General features: G+C 40.9%; 1 protein-coding gene across 4 annotated transcripts in view; it reads left to right on the top strand.

Moving 5' to 3' along the window:
- CSMD1 (CUB and Sushi multiple domains 1) overlaps window positions 1-23,370 on the top strand; it is a 2,142,320-nt gene that overhangs the window by 1,837,587 nt on the left and 281,363 nt on the right. For all 4 annotated transcript variants that reach the window (XM_035269622.3, XM_017963591.4, XM_008979004.5 and 1 more), the window contains 4 exons: window positions 992-1,195; window positions 2,108-2,232; window positions 3,267-3,363; window positions 16,582-16,686. In XM_035269622.3, coding sequence (XP_035125513.3) covers window positions 992-1,195; window positions 2,108-2,232; window positions 3,267-3,363; window positions 16,582-16,686 — 531 coding nt within the window. The remainder of the gene's footprint in view (window positions 1-991; window positions 1,196-2,107; window positions 2,233-3,266; window positions 3,364-16,581; window positions 16,687-23,370) is intronic.

Raw genomic sequence — 23,370 nt, 5'->3', positions numbered from 1 at the left:
ATGCGCTCACCAGGGGTTGTTATAAGATTTGGGTTCACCCTAGGTGACTTTAGGGAGGACTAAAAGCAACATGATTGCACTTGGAACTGGGGTTCTCACTAGAAAATGTACCCTTTTAGGTTTCAACGCCATGCTGTAGAGCCGATCTCCAGGACATACTCCCTTTATGTAACAAACTTTATACCTGTCAAACAGTAACTTCCCATTTTCCTGTTCCCCAGCGCCTGGTAGCTACCATTGTAAATCTCTCTGGTTCTTTGAGTTCTGCTAGTTTCGATATCCCTGTATTTGTCCTTCTGTAACTGGCTTATTTTATGTAGCATAATGTCCTCAAGTTTTATCTGTGTCATCACAAATAGGAAGATTTTCTTCTCTTTCAAGGCTGTATAGTATTCCACTGAGTATTTACTCCATGTTTTCTTTATCTCTTGCTCTGATGATGGACATTCAAGTTGTTTGCATGTCTTGGCTGTTTTGAAGAATGCTACGTGAACATGAGAGTACAGAAATTTATTTGGGATCCCAGTTTAAATTCCTTTAGAGAAGTATACACAATTAGGATTGCTGGATCGATGCCACTTTTATTTTTAGATTGTTATTGCATCACAGTGGCCATTTTATAACAAATCCTCCATATGGTAGCTTTTCTCGTTAGGCTCAGAGACCTGTGAGGAAAAGCACATGTTGTTAGTCACCTCGTCTTCACCAGCAGGATAATTAACTTTAATCACCTGAATGTCAGTCAGTCCTCATAAGGCACTGAGTCTTTTTATGCTGTTTTCCTTATCTGAAATGACACTGAGATGGTCCTGAGAATGAAGGGCAGCTGGTAAAGTGCTCCTTACATCATTCTCCATAGCGATTTTGGAGTCCTGATTAACTTCTGTGTCTGCATCAGCTCTCCTTGGTCCCACCTTAAACCCACTTTCCACACAACGTCCTGGCTTGTTGATGGAGGTACAGACACCTGTGTTCTGTGTTTTGCTCCTAGCCGTTCCTCGTACCAGCGACACCCAGTGCAGCTCTGTTCCCGAGCCCAGATACGGAAGGAGAATTGGTTCTGAGTTTTCAGCAGGCTCCATCGTCCGATTCGAGTGCAACCCGGGATACCTGCTTCAGGGTTCCACGGCGCTCCACTGCCAGTCTGTGCCCAATGCCTTGGCGCAGTGGAACGACACGATCCCCAGCTGTGTGGGTAAGTGGTATCCCTAAGCAGCGCTCTTGGGCACGGGGCTGCTCACCAGAACTACATGTCTGTGCCAAAGCCTTTCCTGCTCTGTCCAGGCTACGTAAATCCGTCCAGCTTGTGATCTATATAAAGGGCAATTTGTTTCATGGGAAATAATTGAGTTAGTAGCTAAACCCTAAAAATTACTGTGTTTCATAAAACAACTCATCATCTTAACAAGGATAAAGCATGTTTTCCTCCTTATTTCTGAAGTACACCACCAACTCTAAAGTCATGGGTATAGGACATAATTTCGTGTTGGGAAAAAATCATTATCATGTGGCTTTGCTGTATTAGTTGTGTAATGTCCTTTTAATAAATCGATGCTGATGACTGTTTGAAAAGTAATAGGTAAATGCAGCCTGAATAACAATGACCTTGTTAGTTATAGTTTACTTGCTTCATTTTGTGTGGAAAACTGTAGCACAATCACGATTAGTACTTGAATGATTCGTATATTTTAAGTGCCTCTTCTTCTGAATTTGCTCATAACTACCATTAATATCATTTGGAGATTCAAGTCTGCATGGAGAAGAGAAGACTCTGCCAAGTTCTTTAAATTACAGTAGGTAAATTATTCTAAACAGAATTCATTTTGGAGATCCTGTGATTAGACGACATCCCTTCTTAGAGAACTTGAATAGATGTATTTATAGACTCAAGATCTATAAGATAGTAGCATAATGGCTAATAATCAATTATATTGCTAATTTAAAAGAGAATATACTAAAATTTTTCTGGGCTCAAAATACGATTTAACATATCACAGCTAATGTACATTTTCTCTTACTCTCTGATCACACCGCCAAAGAAAACCCCATGCCTCATCAATGCTGTCCCATGGCACTTTACTTCAATACATATGGTTCTGTCTTTTAGTACCATGCAGTGGCAATTTCACTCAACGACGAGGTACAATCCTGTCCCCTGGCTACCCTGAGCCATATGGCAACAACCTGAACTGTGTATGGAAGATCATCGTTACGGAGGGCTCAGGAATACAGGTGAGTCCTTCACGTCCTGGGTCTACAACAGGCTCAGCCAGGGTCTGTGGGCTTCCTTCTTTCATTCTTTTGTTCTGTCTTTCTTTCCTTCTCTCTATTTCTTTTTTCCTTTTATATTGGTTATTTAGAATACATATACGCTGTTTCTCTTACTATTTCTTCAAAATATTTATAATCATGTTTCTATTTTGAATACACATAATCAATTTTTTAGAATAAATAATATCAAAAGTACTGTTTATAGAAATTGTCCCTTCTGCCGGGCACAGTTGCTCACGCCTATAATCCCAGCATTTTGGGAGGCTGAGGTAGGCCGATCACTTGAAGTCAGGAATTAAACACCAGCCTGGCCAACATGGTGAAACTCCATCTCTACTAAAAATACAAATACTAGCCAGGCATGGTGGGAGGCACCTGTAATCCCAGCCACTTGCGAGGCTGAGGCAAGAGAATCGCTTGAACCTAGGAGGTAGAGGTTGCAGTGAGCTGAGATCGCAGCACTGCACTTGAGCATGGGTAACAGAGCAAGCCTCCATCTAAAAAAGAAAAAGGAAAATTGTTTTTTCATGGTTTTTTAAAAAAATGTGTTCATATAAGGCCGGGTGTGGTGGCTCAAGCCTGTAATCCCAGCATTTTGGGAGGCCGAGGTGGGCAGATCACGAGGTCAACAGATCGAGACCATCCTGGTCAACATGGTGAAACCCCGTCTCTACTAAAAATACAAAAATTAGCTGGGCATGGTGGTGTGTGCCTGTAATCCCAGCTACTCAGGAGGCTGAGGCAGGAGAATTGCCTGAACCCAGGAGGCGGAGGTTGCAGTGAGCCGAGATTGTGCCACTGCACTCCAGCCTGGCGCCTGGTGACAGTGAGACTCTGTCTCAAAAAAAAAAATTTGTCCATATATACATACACACACATACACACTTACATACATACATACAAACCTTAATTATGAAAAACCCCAGTGCCCCATCTGGTTAGACTAATTTTGTTGAGCCAAAAATGAATATTAACTTCATGTTATGATTTGGTAGATTCAAGTGATCAGTTTTGCCACGGAGCAGAACTGGGACTCCCTTGAGATCCATGATGGTGGGGATGTGACCGCACCCAGACTGGGAAGCTTCTCAGGTAAGATGGAGCCCATTCCCTCACCTTTGTTTACAACTCAAAATCTGCAAACAGCAGGAAACCAACATAAATAAGAACAAACCGTCCATACAGACGTTTTCCTACACAACTCTTCTGTCTCCATAGCGGTTGCTCTGGTGTTGCAAGTGTTAGAGTAAGACCACCAAGAAACAGGTGAGAAAAAAGAAAACTGTGTTCCCTGCGAGCAGGAAACCGACCTGAAAGTGTCAGGCAGGACACCTTTGTGCTTTGAGTGGCAGGTTCTCAGGCTGGCCATGGACAGCAGAAGCCAGGAATAATGATGTGAGGTAGGGAAGAGGCAGAGGTTAGGAAGCGGTTCTCAGCTCTTAGAATGCACAGCGTGACATTAAGCAGTCTAGGAAAATCACACTGAGCATGTGGCCTCCGCTGGTCCTGAGATTCTACCCTACACATGTGTAGCCAGACAGGAAACTGTAGGCCACTGCAAGTCCGCCCTCTCTTACTCTTTCTGGCACCCCCAACTCTCATGAATGCACCTGTCTTGAAGATTCTCTTTTCCAAATGCTTTGCAAGTCTTCCCTTCCCACTGCCCTGGAGCGTCATTCAGGTTTCAGTTTCACTCTTGTTTGGCGGGGTGTCCAGCCTCCAGATGTATGACACTGCTCTCTTCCACTTTGTGTTGTAGTAGCCCTAGGGCTCAAACTCCGTAAGTGGAAGAGCAGTGATGATGATCAATATTGCGATCGTCACCCTGATCATTCCCGTCCTCTCAATTGCCTACAGTGTCTGAGCCTTCACTTTGCCAGGTTATGAATGTATGTTAACACAGATGCTTAATTTTATCTTGAATATGGCTGGGCACCATGGCAAACGCCTGTTGTCCCAGCACTTTGGGAAGCTGAGGTGGGCAGATCACTTGAGATCAAGAGATCATGACCAGCCTGGCCAACATGGCAAAACCTCGTCTCTACTAATTAGCCAATTTGGCAACACCAACTAAGTTCTAGGAGATGTTTCTTATCTCTGTTTTACCAATGAAGAACAAAGATTAGATATTCGAGAATGCTCATGATTACACAGAAAAAGTAGTATTTTCCCTGAGTCCCCTCTTGTCTGCAATAGCTGACTGCCTCCTGGCTCCTACCCCACTCTTCACTCTTCTGAATTCTGATGCTTGTTGATCTCTACAGCAAAGGGATGCTGGAATTTATTTCCCCCTAACTGTGAACATTTCTTCACTAAACATTTCCATTCTACTTTTACTTAATAGATTAAAAGAAAAAAAAAAAGAAAATGGATAGTGCATAGCCCTTTCACAATGTCTGCCAGAGCGTCGATTTGATCACTTCAGATGACTCAGACATCTTATCTCTGGATCTCATCAGATAAAACTGTATTTTTATTTGGGCATGGCCATCTAAGGCATTGGGCAGTAAAGTGCCAACCTCCCCTCTTACTGTTATTGATCACTCAGGATCTCTGTCTGTCTGCCTCTGTGCTATTCATACTTCCAGGAGCTTTTGCTTCAAATAGCCCATTACAGTCCTTAAAAGCTAGAACTCAAGGTCCATCTCCACTAGGAAGACCCACTTTCTGACCACATAGCTTTTGCATAGTTTAATTGAGCATGTAATTTCTTAAAGTACCTGCTAGATATCAAGCACTGTGTTTGTTGTTAGGAATAAAAGATAAGGCCTCTGTCATCAAAAACATCATCACCACCACCAACGAGAGTTAAAATCTACCCAGATGCCAAGTTTAATGTAATTATGTGAATAATACTTGGTAAATGGAAAGCATTACATGTAGGTGTTGGGCTTTATAGGAGGGAAAAAAAGTCACATTTTTTAAAAAGATTTAAGAGAACAAAAAGCTACCTGGGTAAAATTAAAATATCTTAACAGATTAGTAAAATAAAGCTAGACAAATCAGAGAGAAGAAATCTTCCAGGTCACAGGAGCCTTGCAGTTCTGTGTTCGTTTCTCTACTCTGCACTCAAATATTCAATTGTGTTGGTCATTTTTAAGTAAAGTGTTCGTTTACTTTCTAGAGATTTAAGTTTCTTGAGAATCTATATTAATCTATGAGTGTCATGCACAGTTCCTAGCACCTGTCATGCATTTTATGAATTCGGTTGGTAATGCAGTTCTGACACTGATTACCTGGAGTTAGCATGGAGTTCATGCACTTGACGCTGAAGGCATGCTTCTCCACAGGACTCCCCTCTGATACCACCTGCACTCTGACCCACTGGCTTCAAATTTGGGGGTTCCATGGTTTCTTCTGTTTTTGATAGTTCCCTAGAGTACCTCACAGAACTTGAGAAAGCAATGGACTTATACATATGATTAAGATTATATCATAAAGGAGACAAATCAGGACCAGCTGAATGAAGAGATTCATATGGTGACATCTGGGAAGGTCCCAAACAGGAAGCCTCTGTGTCCTCAGGAACTCAACACATAGAAGTGCATTATCATCTGAGCTTTAGTGCAAGAGTTTTTATAGGGTTTTGCTTACATTGGCAAGATGGATTGATTTTTTGACTGCAGGGTTGATCTTAATCTCCAGCCCCCTTCCCTGCCAAGAGGTTGGGAGGTTGGGCTGAGGTCATGGCTCAAAGCCTCAACCCTCTAATCATATTATTAATTTTCCAGCCCCCATCCTGAGTTATCATAACCATAATCACCACAGTCGCTATAAACAGTGTGGTGTGGAAAGAAAGCTCCTCCATGGACCAAAAAGCTACTCCTGCCACCTGGGAAATTCCAAGGGCTTGGAGTTGACCTCCTGGATATCAGGGACAAAGACTAGAAAAATTGTTTCTTGCACCACAACTGTATATTAGTGATGTGAGCAGAATTTACACTACTATTTTGTCTTTGCATAGTTCTGAGATGTAACATATACAAGGAATTTTATATCTAAAATTCTGTTAACGAATATACAACTAGGTACAATATTGTAAGTGTGCAGATTCTGAAGTTAAATAGACCACTCAATTTTCACAGGTTAACATTTAAGAACATATATACTGTTAAAAAACATGTATATATTTTTGGGAGACCTTGGAGATGTTTTATATATGAGTGATTTACAGTTGTTCTAAGATGTTTTCACGATTTAAGACAATAGTGTTCTTGGGAATGAGCCTCAATGCCTGCCCGTCATCCTCATCTCAGCTGCTCTCCATCCTTGTCACCTGTGCTTATTGTGGGGCAAATATGAGAAGAACCATGCTCACGAATTAGGAACGTTTTTCGTTAGGGCCATGGCCATTGTGAGTATCAAGTCCATTTGTATGTTCACTCGGAAAGAATAATCAAGAAGTCTCTTTAATTGAACTCTGCACACACCAGATAATGTTCTGTGTTCTGAGGTGGGAGTTGAGAAAGGAGCACTCACGTTCTGTGTCTCCTGTGCAGGTTAGTATGGAAGCATCTGGCCCCTGTAGCTTTCACTTGCTCCTCCACAAGTGAAGAGGAATGAGTGCCCTGCCCTGGCTGGTGAGGGCCAACCAGAATGAAGAGATGATACGTTCATCTAGTTGTATGTGTACAGATTCTCTTAATCAGACACTGAGTAAAGGGAATGCCATTAAAATCTTTTTTTTTTTTTTTAGACAGAGTTTGGCTCTTGTTTCTCAGGTTGGAGTGCAATGGTGCGATCTCGCCTCACCACAACCTCCACCTCCTGGGTTGAAGCAGTTCTCCTGCCTCAGCCTCCTGAGTAGCTGGGATTACAGGCATGTAGCTACTTTCATATTTTTAGTAGAGATGGAGTTTCTCTATGTTCATCAGGTTGGTCTCCAGCTCCCAGCCTCAGATGATCCACCTGTCTTGGCCTCCCAAAGTGCTGGGATTACAGGCGTGAACCACCGCACATGGTCTAAAATCATTAATTCGAGTCTCTATTTGCCTCTTTCTCCTAATAACAGCTCAAGCAGACCCTGTTACCCCCTTTCTTTATGTTTCAACTGAGACCAGGTATCTAAGGGGCCTTCCATTCTTCTTTGCCACTGCAACCTTTTGGGTACATTTTTGGAGGTCGACTTTATAATTCTCCTGTTCTTCCTCAATACCTCGCTCCCTTGCTGTGTACCACAGGGCGTAAGGCCCAAGGTCTCATGAAGAAAATAGCAAAGCAGACATCGGCCTCAGGCTTCACATGTTCACCGCGCACACGTCTTCCAAAGCCAGCCTCCTTTTCTTTTGAGGGTTGCATGGCGTACATCTGAATTGAGAAAGCAGAGCATCCTTTTCCTTCTGGCTGTGAATCTTTCCTTTGTTCACTCTGCGTCAGGCATGTGGAACTGTGACGAATAAATAGCTGTTTGGACACAAACGGGATTTGTTCACAGTTCAAGTTAGTGTTGTCAGGGGTAGAATGAATTTTAAAATGGAAATGAAGAAGGCTAGGATGGGCCTGTTTGCATTGGCTTTGAATTGACGTGAACTCATAGTTTTAGTATATATATATATATATATATAGTTATAGAAATAAACACTGTGTGTGTGTGTGTGTGTGTGTAGCTATATACGTAAATATAGTGCGCATGTGCATATGTACAGATTGTATTTTCTGCCTGCCTTTTGAGAGGTATAAAACATTAATTTAATTTCGTCAGTATAAACTTTTAACTTTTATTTTTCTCGTCATTATTTTTTTAGAGACAAGGTCTCACTCTGTCATATAGGCTGGACTGCAGTGATGCATTCACAGCTCACTGCAGCATTTATCTCTTCAGCTCAAGCCATCTTCACACCTCAGCCTCTTGAGCAGCTGGGACTACGGGCCCATGCCACCAGGCCTGGCAAATTTTGCTGTTTTTGTTTTTGTTGTTGTTTTGTAGAGACAAGGTCTTGCTCTGTTGCCGAGACTGGTCTCGAACTCCTGACCTCAAGTCATCCTTCTACCTTGGCTTTCTAAAGTGCTGGGATTATAGGCATGAGCTGCCATGCCAGGCCATAAAGTTCAATTTCATACAAAATTGTTTATCTTGAATTTTTCCTACCACAGCTTTACAGTCAGTATTTCTCCAAGAAATGCTGGTTGTTTTAATGGGAGAATGGAGTTGAGAGGGATGATGAGAAAGCAGAATGTGGCTGCTACTGGGCTGTTGTCTTGATTTTAATGGCATTCCCTTCACTTAGTGGCTGAGTAAAGGGAATCAGCATTAAATTAATTCATTAATTAATAAAATGAATGAAAATTATGGCTTTCCGTTGCTGTAGAATGCCAGCTCATAAGTGGAGAAGGATAGATGTCATCAGTGGATGGTCATTCTCAGAATGGGCTCGGGTTAGAACATCAGGGGACATCGAGCCAGTGGGTGAAGAGTTGATGAGAAACAGGGCTCTCAGAGTCTCCGTGCATCTCCCCCGTGAATCCTAAGTCATGACACGGAGTATAAAGGTGCCTTCAATGTGTAGGGGTCTGACAGATACCTCTCTCACCAAGCGATACAAAATCATCAAGAATGAGCCATCATATGCATTGGTATATAAAGATACTGACTCTCAAAAAAAACCAAGAAGCTTGAATTACTGTGTCACAATGCAATTTCTGTGGCGTAAATATTCCCACCATGGCTGATTGCAAGCGGCTGACATGAATTCACAGTCACGCAGAGCAGAGTTGGGAAGCGAAGCTGGAATCCACGCCTGTGAGCCCACATGGGGCCATCCACCTCCCACTGCGAGGAGCCCAGCAGTAAGAAGCCTTGCCTGGGAAGAATGCAGCGCTCCACTTTCTAGTCTTGCCCCAAGTGCATGGCCTAGTCCAGTCACACAGAGTATCAGACAGATACAAATTAAAAAAGAAAAATCCCACAAAAGAACCTGCTTACGTTTTTTTCAAAAGTGTTAAGTTCATGAAAATTAAGGAAAGACCAGGGAACTCTTCCAGACTGAAGAAAACTGAGGGATCTAACACAGGATGCCCTGAGTGATTCCAGTAAAATCCTGTCCTCTCCAAGCCCTGAGGCCAGATGGATGGAATTGAAAGGAGGTCAGCAGATGACATGTCCTATCTATGTTATGTTTTTGATTTAGAGAACTCTTTTGTTTTAAAAAAGCGGACACTGGATTTTTGTAAGAAATGAGTCATCATTGTAAATCGTTTAGAATAAAATAATTGTACATGTACACACACATAGCAATAGATATAATTATTGTAGCTGTAGAGAGTGGATGCTTCAGTTTTGTGATACCACTTTTCTTTAAGTTAGAAATTATTTCAAAAGTTTTAGAATGAATTTTTTAAAAACATTTTAAGGCCGGGCACGGTGGCATGAACCTGTAATCCCAGCACTTTGGGAGGCCAAGGTGGGTGGATTATGAGGTCAAGAGTTTGAGACCAGCCTGGCCAACATGGTGAAACCCCATCTCTACTAAAGATACAAAAAATTAGCTGGGCGTGGTGGTACATGTCTGTAATCCCAGGACTCGGGAGGCTGAGGCAGGAGAATTGTTTGAACCTGGGAGGAGGAGGTTGCAGTGAGCCAAGATTGCTCCACTCAACTCCAGCCTGGGCTACAGGGAAAGACCCCAACTCCAAAAACATACATACATACATACATTTATATGGAGAAGTGACAAGTTAGAATGTGTGAAAGCATTATCAATATTTAGACTTTTTTGTAATTATGATACTTTAAAATGCTTATAAATGAAATATTAAACCCATTTAAAAAGTTATTCAGTAAAAACAAGAGTAGTCTAAGAGGTACATATTTCACAGAAAATGATGGATTTGAATCACTTTAGTGGTTCATTTCTGTTTGGACAAGCGTATGTACGTAGGTATTTTATCACAAGGCACTTAACATCTTTCTTTTGGAAACAGTTTATAAATTAATAAAATAGAACAAAATACATGCAAATTTGTGGCTGACATATTAAAGAGGGTAAGTATCGCCATGCTGAGAGGAGAGCCTCCAGAAACTATACTATATTTTATTTGTCCTTTGTTATGTATTGTTCTGTCTAGGCCACAGTAAAATGCACGATCAAAAACATTCTGCCTATGGCAACATTTTTAAAAAATGACTCTTGCATTTCATGCAGGGGCATAAGCTCCTTCTGATAGGCCGTTCTGAGATCCCAGCATGGAAGCCACTGCTGGGCATGTGCCCTCTGCAGGCGTGCCTGGGTGCCCGGCCCCGCATTGTGCTCCCGGCTTCCCCCGTCTGGTGGTCTGGTGGGTTCTCGCTTCTTACCACCAGGGCACCGAGATCCCACATTATTCATAGGATAGCAAATGATTCTGTTTCATAACAGGAGTGCACACAGGACTGTCATTCACGCATCCTTGCTGCAATTGACAGTCACTGTTAGAGGGGGCCTGATGAGTCACAAAGCACCTTCAGATGCACAGCTCACCTGTTACTCACACACAGGAGACTTGTGATCATCTTTGCTTCGTAGAACTGGAGCACACCACAGCATTTTCAGTGACTTGAGTGACAGAGCTAGGTGGCATCAGAAGTAGGTTTTCCTCCAAGCCTCCTGTGTTCTCACAGATGTGTGGGAGTTAAGCTATGAGGACGCAGATGCAGAACGATGCAGTGGACTTCATGGTCTTGTGGGGAAGAGTGGGAGGAGGGCCAAGAATAGAAGACAACATATATGGTGCAGTGTGTGCTGCTCAGATGATGGGTGCACCAACATCTCACAGATCACGAAAGAGCTTATTCATGTCACCAAATGTATCTGTACCCCAAAACTGATGGAGAAATAAAAAAAGAAGTAGATTCTTCTGATGCCACTGTAAATAAGTCCATGGAAGATGAACAAAAAGTCGAACAATGTGTATGGAATACCTGCCTGGGAGATGACCGAGGCAGGGCTGGAGGGCATTAAATACACTTTAAAATGTAAAAGCTGGAGTCTCATTTCTCAATGAGGGTACAATTGAAAAAACTGTACCACGCATGAGTCACACATTTGAACCTAGAGGAGAGGTAGATCACTGTGCACATGGGTAGCCTGGCGGTTTTGTGGAGGGAGTGAAAACTGAGCCGATTCTCCCGTAATTGGTAGGTGGAAAGTGGAGGAGAAACATTTTTTTTAAAAGGACTTGCAGTTAGTTAAATAGACGTAATGGAGTGGAAAAAGTAACTGATTATACCAAATGACATGTAGAAACAGTCAAAAACTAGTGCAGATGATATAGTGAAAATTTATTTGGATAAATTAATTACATCTATAGTAATATATTGTTTTGTTTACAAATGTTATCTAAAAATGCGAAAGTAATGCAGTCATGAGAGGACGGCAAACATCATGGTAATTGAGTAAAACACGTTCAAATGGGTGTTTTAGTGGATGTCTCTTTTCTTCGTAGTAAAAAGGGCTTGGAGTCAGGCCAATGAGCAGGTGTAGCTAACACCGCCTCCACTTCCTCCTTCCTCCTTCCTCACTCCTCTCTCTATGAGACCTTGGGCGTGCCCTGTTTTCAGCTGCACAACCAACACTTGGCTTCTTGAGAGGCTGTGGAAAGAGAGAAGTATAGTTTAGGCAGCTTCACTTTCTCTTTAGAGACTCACCAGGTCTCCACTCTGCATCCACTCCTCATCTTTACTCCATTTTCTGTTACAGTTTACAGTAACTTCTCTTTATCAGTTTGTGCTGATCAGCAAGGAGAGGTTTATAGTTGTTACCCCATGATTTTTTAGTTAAAATATTGTGTATTTTTCTATTTATTATCTATCTACTTATCAGTCTGCCTGTCTAACAATTCAAGGTCAAAAAGAAAAGAGTTATATCAGCAAATGCTTCATAAGTGTTTATCATTCAACACACAGTGCTCTTACAGTGAATTATGCACTAAGGATTCAGGTTTAAAATGACTCCACCTCCCAGAGAAAATACCTGCCTTGGCAGCCAGGGAAAAACAGATGGAGGAACGGACCCCAAATCTCAAGCAGGAGCTCCACTTTCAAAAGGCTCTAAGAGCGCGCGTGCACACAAACACACACCCCTATTAGTAAGAACATGTGGAGTTCTCTTTTCTCTCCTTTCTCGCTGTTCTTCTAACACATTGCAGTAGCAATGTCAGTACTGATTGGCCAAAGGTACCAACTTTACTCCTTAAGGCAGATGTTTAAACTATGGCAAACCTTTGTAAGCACAATGGAAGATTCTGTCTGTTAGCCCCAAACCGCGAAGAAGTCCTTACCGTGTCTTCAGATGATACTTGACAAAATCCCCCTTTGCATTTGTAGCAGTACATTCTACTGGGACCTTATTTCCTCTCATTCCACTGGTATTTTTTCCAGCCTCATTCCGGGGGTGAGCCAGGTGTTCATACCTTGGTGTTCATTCCTTTGGTCTGAAAGCAGCAGGTGTTCATACCCATGGGTGGACCCCCTCCTGGATTTAGTCTTTCAAAAGGCTCAGCTTTGGAAAGCAGAGAGGATGGCGGTGAAGGCGGATGTCGAGGTAGCTGAAGTAACTGACAAGGGGAAACTGATGGCACTTTCCAGGCCTGGGTTTCCTCCAGGAAAATAAGATATAATTGAATTCCTTGAGCACCACAAGGACGTGACTGGACCTTGAAAATAAACTAGGAGGCTGATGCACTTAGGGTAGGTTTTAGACCAGGGACTCATCAAAGAGGGTTCTATCAAGCTGTGCACAAAAACAGGAAGCTGCTCAGATTCAAGGGGCCAGGTGAGGTTGAAGAATGAGCTTATGTGAAGTAAGGAGTCAAGGACCCAAAAGTTTGAGTCTATGGGCTGTCCGTAGACATACATCTATGGGCAGGAAAGGAATCCTCAGCCATAATAGAGATGAAATTTCCCCATCTCCAAAGGGTGAGTTCTCAAAGCACAGTACAGATCAACAGAAGTTGATCTATAGTTTTATGAAAAGACACATCTTATGCCTATGTATAGAAATAAAATGGGCAAGCGTTACTCATTTGTAAACAGATCGCTTTGTGTGTGGAACAAATGCGTAAGAAGAAGGGAGACACCCGTTCTGAAGCTCAGCTGATGGCTGTTTTGTCAGCCCAGGCAGGAGATGTGTGTAAAGGCAGACGGAGTAAAGCCGTGCCAGTCATATTTTGCATGGCAGGGTTGGTCTGCACATTGTCTTTAAGGATTTGAGGACGTTCCAGTCTTTGAGGCTCTGTTCTTTTTTTTTTTTTTTATTCCACTCCTTATATGTTCTCAGTTACACAGTGTTTCATAATAAGGATATTTTACTATGTAACATTATCTGTGTTGAAGAGTTGCCTCTGGTGTCTTACTATTACAAGCAATACAGAAATGAATATCCTTCTACACACATCTCTGTTCTAATCGGGGAACATTCTGCTTTGCACCAAGTCAGAGAATAACGAGTATGTTTGGCAAATGCGTTTAGTAGTTCATCTAACAATACCATCAGCATCCATCCGTATCGTCACATTCAAAGCTTCCTTCTTCTCCAAGACCCCGGACTGCCTTCCAATAAGTCATCAGGCCCTAAATGACATGCTTTCTAAGTCTTTTTCCAAATTATTTCACTCATGTCATATTATCTTGGGCTGATAACATGGGCTAATAAACCCATGTTGATTGAATGAGAGAGTGGCTTAGTTTGGAAAATAAGTGTTGATATTTGAATGAATAGAAATAGAAAAGGTGCCAGGTCCTGTTGCTCATGCCTGTAATCCCAGCATTTTGGGAGGCTGAGGCAGGAGGATCACGAGGTCAGGAGTTCGAGACCAGCGTGGTCAATGTGGTGAAACCCAACTCTACTAAAAACACAAAAATTAGCCAGGTGTGGTGGCGTGTGTCTGTAGTCCCAGCTACTTAGGAGGCTGAGGCAGGAGAATCGCTTGAACCCGGGAGGCAGAGGTTGCAGTGAGCCTAGTTAACGCCACTGCCCTCCAGCAGCCTGGGAGACAGAGCGAGACTCCTTCTCAAAAAAAAAAAAAAAAAAAAGGAAAGGCAAAGTGAATAAGAGGAGAAGGAAAAAACATGCCAGGCTTATTAAATGCAGCATCCTGAAGCAAGAGAAACTAATTGTGAAAACCAAGTAATGATAAGAAGCTAAAAATGCAGGCATTGGTCAGATGATGCAGAGTCTTCAGACCAAGTCAAGGAGTGTGAAATTTGGTTCTAAGATGATCAGGAATCTATGGGAATTTTAATATGTCTCATCGTACATACATTTGTAAAGTGCTTTCCGACTGCTGCATGGAGAATGCACTGAATTAGGAAAAGATCAGGCTCAAAAAACAAGTTAGGAGATGACTGCACTCATTCTGGTTAATGTAAGGCTGCCTGCACTGGGTGATTATTGTGAGCATAACAGGAAGTGAGTGAAATAATTTGGAAAAATATTTAGAAAGCACACCAGTTAGGGCCTGATGACTGACATGGAGAAGGAGGAAGCTTTGAATGTGAGGATGCGGATGCATCCACTGATGGTGGTGTTAAGAAACAGTAGAGAGCTACCAGATGTTTCAGGGACAGATAGATTAGGAGTTTGGTTGGACACACATCACCTTTAAAAAGCCTCTTATAAAGAGACAGCCAGAGTCCTTGCCGAGGGTTATTGGTTTAATCAAATCTGCTAGTGGTTGGACACGGAGGCTCACACCTGTAATTCCAGCACTTTGGGAGGCCGAGGTGGGCAGATCACTTGAGGTCAGGAGTTTGAGACTAGCCTGGCCAACATGGTGAAACCCCATCTCTACTAAAAATACAAACCTTAGCAGAACATGGTGGAGTGTACCTGTAACCCCAGCTACTCGGGAAGCTGAGGAAGGAGAATCACTTGAACCCAGGAGGCAGAGGTTGCAATAAGCTAAGATTGCACCACTGCACTCCATCTTGGGTGACAGAGTGACATTCCATCTAAATAAAATAAAATAAAATCTGTGTGGGGATATTAGAATCGTTTAAGTAGTGAGCTAAGGATGATAGACAATCTTATCTCTTCAATAAAGTTCATCTGTTTTGAATAATTATCAACTTATATCTTGCTTTGTTATTTAAATTGTTACTCCCCTTACTCACCAATACTATCCTCAACATGGCTCATTTGAATAATTTATCTACACTGTGGTGAGTTTTACACAATGCATATTTCCTTTACATCTAGTATTTATACACTTCTAATTTAGGGAATGATTCTAATAGAGTATCAAACGTATACATATCAGGAAAAAAGTAACCTAAACTTGTCTGTTCTTATTTCTTTTTTTTTTTTTTTGAGACGGAGTTTCACTCCTTACCGAGGCTGGAATGCAATGGCGGGATCTCGGCTCACTGCAACCTCTGCCTCCTGGGCTCAGGCAATTCTCCTGCCTCAACCTCCCAAGCAGCTGGGATTACAGGCACGTGCCACCATGCCCAGCTAATTTTTTGTACTTTTAGTAGACACGGGGTTTCACCATGTTGACCAGGATGGTCTTGATCTCTTGACCTCGTGATCCACCTGCCTTGGCCTCCCAAAGTGCTGGGATTACAGGCTTGAGCCACCACGCCCAGCCTATTATTTCATATTATGATACATTCTACCAAAATGTCTCAGACTTCTGAGTGACGAACCATTTTCTTTTCCTCAGCACCTGCCAGGATGATTACTTATTTGATACCCTGGTCCTCGGTACCTGTATTTCCCTTTCCAGTGGCTTAGTTACTGTGATGCAGGCTAGAACATTTTAAGTAAAGGAAGCATCATGTCAGAATAACCCTACATATTCCTTTTCATGCATTTTTACTTGAAATTATTGACAGACCCGGGGAACGTTACTCAGCATGAGTCACAGTGGGAAGAGGATGGGCATACACGCATGGTCAAGAGCAACACCTTTTGAAGGATCTCTCCTACCTGGTCTGACTGCTCCCTCAACCCTCATAACACTTGGCTTTTGAACTTTTCGTTCCTCTCTGTTCATGTCACGTAAAAAAAAATAAATTTAAAAAGCAGATTACATTGATAAAGCAATGCAAAAAACAAAAAACAATTCATGGTACAATAGGAGTTTTGTATAATAGAAAATACAAGAGAAAAGTGTCACACTGACTTGAGCAGGTCAGAGCCAACAATGGGTAACTTTATTGTACCTAGAAAAATGGAATGGCTGAATGCATAATAAAACGAATGCTCGGGTTAAATATGTGGCAATCAGACAAATTGTAGGAATTTGTAAGCCTAGTAAGTATCCTCATATGTTTCATATTAGAAAGTGAAAGTATTTTTAGTGTTAAAATTCTGTCTGCATTGTTTCTTACAGGCACCACAGTGCCAGCACTGCTGAACAGCACTTCCAACCAACTCTACCTGCATTTCCAGTCTGACATTAGCGTGGCGGCTGCCGGTTTCCACCTGGAATACAAAAGTAAGGTCAACTCTTTCTGCATCCAGCTTCCACTGTTGTACTGAGTGATTTGTTTTAAAGGAAAGAATCATAAATAATGTTCTTACCAAACAGTGAAATATCTTTCTAAAACTGTGTAAGACTTGCATGAAATTGACCTTTAGGAAACCTACTTCTTTAAATAGGTAAGCTGGGCGCAGTGGCTCACACCTGTAATCCCAGCACTTTGGGAGGCAGAGATGGGCACATCACCAGAGATAGGTTTTTGAGACCAGCCTGTCCAACATGGTAAAACCCCATCTCTACTAAATTTTTTTTAAAAATTAGCTGGGCATGGTGGTGGGTGCCTATAATACCACCTACCTGGGAGGCTGAAGCAGGAGAATCACTTGAACCTGGGAGGCAAAGGTTGCAGTGAGTTGAGACTGTGCCACTGCACCCAGCCTGGGTGACAGAGTGAGAATCCATCTCAAAAAACAAATATATGAGAGACACATTAATAGGGAAACGTATAAGTTAGAATATAGAGTAAATAGATGCAACAACTGCTTTAATTTCACATTGTTTGTATTAAAAAGTGTAAAAATGAGCCACTTGTAATATGACTAGTTTTTTTATGAGGGATTAAAACATACTCAGCAGCCCCAAAGTGTGGACGGTCTTACCTTCTGCCTAGATTATGGTTATAAGCCTCTTCTATTTCTAGTCTCAAAGACAGTTAAAATAAGAATGAGCAGAGAGCTGTTGTTCCGGTGCCTGCATTTGTATATTACTCATTTTAATTGGAAGAAGGCATCGCACAGTAGACTCTAACCTTTCAAAGATGGATGTGAGACTGAGTTTATAGTCTGATAAATGAAATGACAAAGGTCATATACACAAATCTTTTTTGGCATTTGATTATGCAGGTAAACCTTGTAAATGCGAAATAAGAATTTCCAATGAGAGTAAGGTTTATTTTAGGACCTGTTTTCAGGCACTGAAAATGCTTAATGTTGTTATTCATCGCCTTTAATAAGCAGTTGCAAATAAGCAAATACATGGATAAGCCTTACTAAATGATCTTTTGAATTGAGATTAAACAGTTTGCTAGAATGTAAATGCATGCATATTTTTCAAAGGCCAGATTTCCAGCCGATGATAAATACTCTAAGCCAGACACAAACCACAGGGCTGTTTCATATTCCGGTTAAATTTTCCTGCTTATTATGGGCATTTGTATGCAAGTTCATTTCAACTTATATGAACAGGACGACTTCAGTGACAGTGTAAAATGATGCTATGGTTGTTACTACATAGGATGTGTCTAGAAAAATCTGCTACTTCCGTATACTTTGTGAATCTCTGTAGATAGACAAACATAAGCCTTATTTATGATAGTATTTAGAAGTTGACTAATATTTTCAGGAGTGTTAGTATTGATGAGTGCTCTTATCACTCTCAGAGTTATCCTGTAGTTTCTGGCTTTTCATTCCTTTTTCTTGGAAAGTGGTGCTAGTGAAATAAGGGGTCTATGATTATGATTACAGCAGTGGGACATGCACTCACCTAGGCTTCAGCCCCATCAATATAATTGTCTACTTTGTTCCTAGACAATATCATTTCTGTTTATTCCTAGACAATATAATTTGTTTAAAAAGAGAGTAACTTGTTATTTATTCCTATGAACTTTGAGAATCCAAGCTTTTAATTACTTAATGTATTTTTTAGTGGGGCTAAACCTAATGCTACATTTTTATTTGTTATTTTCTTTTTCAAGTGGTTGTTTCTCATACACCATTCTGATAGTTTGTGCCATTCGAGTATTAAGAGGAACTCATTTTTGTTCTTATTCTTCATGCCAGAGTTGGAAATATAGGTTATAGAAAGTATATGTAGAATTGACGTTACTATGATTAGCGCCAAATTGTATAAGGACTGTTGATGTAAATCGCCGAAGGATTTTCTGATATTTTAAGTTCACTGACATATATTTGGATTTACTTTAAGATACTGTCAATCTACAAATCTCTAAATTCAGATTTTCCAGCAAAGTTTATGTCCATAAAAGAAAACTGGAAAAAAACTGTAGGCACTTACTCTCTGCCAGGTCTTGCTCTAAACTTCTTACCAATTTTTACTTATTTGTCCTTAAAACAGCCCTATATTTTTGAAGTACGCTCAGTTTTTCCAGATCAGGAAACATAGCACTGAGCAGTTTCAGCCTTTTTGGGTTCTAGCCACACTGTTAATAACAGATGGCTTGCAGAGGCAGGCATGAAAAACGCATTTTATTACGAATACCATTTACTGAGCACCTTGCAAAGTATCCAGACCACCCTATGAGGAAGGTGACGTACAGACAGCTGTTCTACAAATGGTGACACCAAAGGTCAGTGCTGGCTGAACCACGTGTGGAGAAGCAGGCAGCTTGTGAGTCCATACTGGAGATTGAGTTTGCCTGCTTCTAAAACCTGTGCCATAAGGCTTTTCCTTTCTTTCTTTGTTTCTTTCTTTTTTTAAAAATGATACTTTAAGCTCTGGGGTGCATATGCAGAGCATGCAGCATGTTAAATAGGTGACACGTGCTTTCTTGGTGGTTTGCTGCATTCATCACCCCGTCATCTACATTAGGTATTTCACCAAATGCTGTCCCTCCTCTATCCCCCCACCCACTGCTATCCCTCCCCAACCCACCCAACAGGCCCCAGTGTGTGATGTTCCCCTCCCTGTGTCCTAAATCCACCTCCATCTCAGGAGTTATTCCTTCATTTGCTCATATGGAAATGAAGACTGGGCCCCCTTAACCATTGTAAGTCCAGATGGACACTGGTAGAAATTTCTCAAACAAAAACCAAACACTTGTATTGAAAAGATAGGCTGTAAAATAGTAATGATAGCAAATGCAATTCCAAGAAGGTCTGGTTTAATGCGTATGATCTAGACGCTCTGTGGTCTTACAGAATCCAAGTAAAAGCTCAGAGGATCAGCTTCTTTCCATTACTAATATATTCTCTAGCCATTTAGTCTTCGTCCACATTATTCAGCTGGACATTTGAGAATTAACACAAGTGTCACTCTTGCTCTGCGTTCTTTTCTAAAGAAAACCAACGAAACCAAAACAAACCAAATACTCAGATACCTTAAATTACAAATGTACATTCTCGAGGGGGGGCGCAATTAGAAAGAAAATACCTAAACCCGGTTATGGTTTTGATAATCACCTGGAAGCAAATTGGCAGGGTTCTGAGGTGCATGTGACAGAGGTACCTCAGATCCAAATTATCCCTGGAAAGAAAATAAGCAGTAGTCAGCCATGAAAACACTTAGAGAAAACATTGTAGTCAAAATTAAATATTAATACAGAGACCCCAGGTGGAGAAGAAGCTAGCACATTGGTGAAGCAGAACAAACCAAGGTGTTGAAGAAGGAAGGGCTGTGAGCAGTCAGAAAAGAAGGAAAAGGAAAGAAACAAGGTTGAAAAGGGGGCAAGAGCCAGAACGCCCGGCACCTTCTAGCCCAGGGTTTATTCTAAGAGTTATTGGAAGTCATTGACTCTACGTAATTCTGAGGCAGACGAGCTCAATTTACTGCATAATACAACTCCCATGGTTTTGTAGATCATCAGTTTTTGAGGGAGTTTACTGTCATTAAATATGGTATCACTTAGGTAAGTCTAGCCTTTGACAACAGAGGCATGCTGCAGAAAGGGAAAATTGTTAAGTCGCTGTGGGTTTCCGAACCCGAATATAGACACATTGGATGCAAAATATTTAATAAGTATTAAACTGGCATTATCTGAGCACACATATAGCCTCTATTCCCAAATATTGGGTAAATCTAAAGGGTTGATACTCCAGAGAATATATTTCAACAGAGGTCTGCACACTGAAGTATATTGTCTCGTTGACAAGTTGTGCTCACTTGAAAATTATGATTATTCTATTTTTTAAATCATTCCTTTGGTTTTAGGATTTTCTTACTCTCTTTAGAATTCATGATGTTATTCTACCAAATTTATCTCTCGGATGTTAAAACTTGAAAGACTTCTGTATTCTACAGCAGGTCTTGCATATTTTTCATGGTAAGTAACTAGGGAATAAAGATGCTAGAAATGGAATAAGTAATGACTAGTGGCTCTGTGACTTAGCCAACCACCAACTAATCATTTATGAAAACCTCAGTCCTGTCATACTTTTGATCAAGGCTCTAGACACAGGGGAGTGGACTCTAGACATGTGAGTGGGATTGAGATGGGTGGTAAGTAAAGTTTTGAGTGTTAAAAAGTGAACTTGTATTTGAAGTGGAAATCAGGCAGGGTTGCTAGGAGTCCCTCCACTCTCCTTGCCAGGTTGTCTATTCTTTACGTCCTGTTTAATAAGTAAAAATAAAGTAAAAGCTTTCTTTTCCGGAGAGCTTTTATCATAGTTCACCAGGAAGTCATGCAGTACTTCATAAGAGATCTGTAATTGGCATTCAAGCCTTTTAAACACTACCTTGTTAGGGCACTTGTTTAGTTCCCATTTTTAAATATCTATTCCCCCAAATCCCGTCATTCTTATGAACTGCAGCCGTAAATTTCAGTTGATCTTTCTGTCCCTGGCTCTTTTCAACATGACACCAAGCTCAGATTTATTCCAAAATGTCACTTCGATCAGATCATGAATTATATCCTGCTAGAAATCCTTCAGTGGGTCAACAGTATGTACCCTCTTTATTACGGCATTTCTAAATAATGTGGCAACCAGTTCATCACCCAAGTGTGTTGGCTCACTTGTTCTCATGTGATTTAATTATTAGGGAGTGATGGCCAATCAGTGGGAAAACGCTTTAAAGAAATCAGAGATGGATTCTGTGATCATATCTTGTTTTTGCTATTCCATTTTAAAGAAAAACTTACATACTTTACTATTTTAATGTGTGAACAATTTTTTATCATCACGTTTATGAATTTGTATTTCCTATGGTTTTATATGAGAAATATTTTATTTTTTCCTATTTGTAATTCCTATAGTTACGCATGATCCATGGATTCATTGAAAATTAAATTCATCATGGCCCTTCAAGATCTTGGAGATAGTCACCGACCTTTAGGAGGTCATGCTAAAGAATGAGAGAGCTATACACACAATAATTAAAATGCAATATAGTCTATGCTGTGGTAGGGTAAGGCACAAGTTAGAGGTGCCTTGTTCAAACTTGTGTTATATTTCTAGCTCTAGACTCAGTGGACTCCCCTGTCCCTTTTATTGTCCTTTTTATTGTGATAAAAATAGATATAACATTACGTTAACTGTTTTTAAGTGTACAGCTCAGTAGTATTAAGTATATACGCATTGTTTTGTAATCGGTCTCCACAATATTTACATCTTGCAAACACTCATGAAACACTAATTCTGTCTATCTGCTTCCCCATAGCCTCAGGCAATCACATTTCCACTTTTTTTTTCTATGATTTGGACTACTAGAGATTGTTTATATGAGTGAAATCATACATTATTTGTCATTTTTGTGACTGGCTTATTTCACTTAGCAGACAACTAATATAGACTTTTCACTCCATTGTTTCTTTTTAAGGTTTGATATAGTCATGTTTGTTTATTTTTGCTTTAGTTGCCTTTGCTTGCGGTCCCATATCAAAACTCATCGCCAAATCCGAAGTCCTGAAGCTTTTCCCCTTTGCTTTCTTCTAGCGTGCAAACAGGGACATACTGTTTGGGGTGGAGTCCATAATTTACTGAGACTCACGATTCCTGTCCATGTGCGATAAATATGCTATGTCACTTCCCGGTTTGTAATCTTGAATACATTACTTACCATCTACCCGTGAATGAGGATATTGGTTCAGGTTTTGCGTGGCTGGTATGCAGACCAAATGGTCCTGTGACCAGATACATTTTGGAGACCGTGTATTCAATACATTTGATGAGAATTCATCACTGCAGAGTTTCTCTGCAGCAGTAAAATGCTAATACCATTTGTGAGCCCCTGAGAGAGAGTTACATTTTACTTCCCCCGAAGGTATTTCTTCACTTCACTTGACGCTAGATACACACTTCTTTATGCTTTGAAGAGACTGCAGGACATAACAAATGGAAATAATAGAAATAGCATTTATGATATGTGTCAAACCTGCCAACAGTTTACAGACGAGGAAAAATCTTTTTATCTCTATGTACCGTCTAAGCTTCCCAGATCATGAATAAACAGGAGTTTCTTTTCTTAGGGAACTATGTCATGAGTGGCATTTTCCCTGTAGATTGTGTGTGTGTGTGTGTGTGTGTGTGTGTGTGTGTGTGTGTGTGTGTTGAAGACTCACTGACTCCTTACACACGGTGGCGTAAAAGTCTGGGTGCAGAGGTGTACGCTTGTGGTTGTCTGTAATCATGGCTTTCGACCTTTACTTTATTCACATGATGTCTCCTGAGTGACTTGATTTCTTCACAATGTCCTAGCACATTATCTGAACTGAAATGCAATTTTTTGAACTAAGAATTAAGAGAAGTAATCAGCAGCACATCTGCCTTAGGGTGTACCATACCTCCATTCATCTAGAAAAAGAGGAATTTTTATCTGTGTGATGTGTGGCAAAGAATAATTATTTAGTTAATTACAGTAAACACTGCAGCCAACTAATTGTTTTCAAAATCAGAGAATCATCGATTATGTTCCACATAGTGTTTGTGGTCTACCTGGGTGTGGAATACTCAGGTGTCTCTGTATGTG

Source organism: Callithrix jacchus, chromosome 13, assembly GCF_049354715.1.
Source record: "Callithrix jacchus isolate 240 chromosome 13, calJac240_pri, whole genome shotgun sequence".
NCBI classification, from domain to species: Eukaryota; Metazoa; Chordata; class Mammalia; order Primates; family Cebidae; genus Callithrix; species Callithrix jacchus.
Note: the sequence above shows the minus strand (reverse complement) of the source record. Positions and strands in the feature narration are given on the sequence as shown.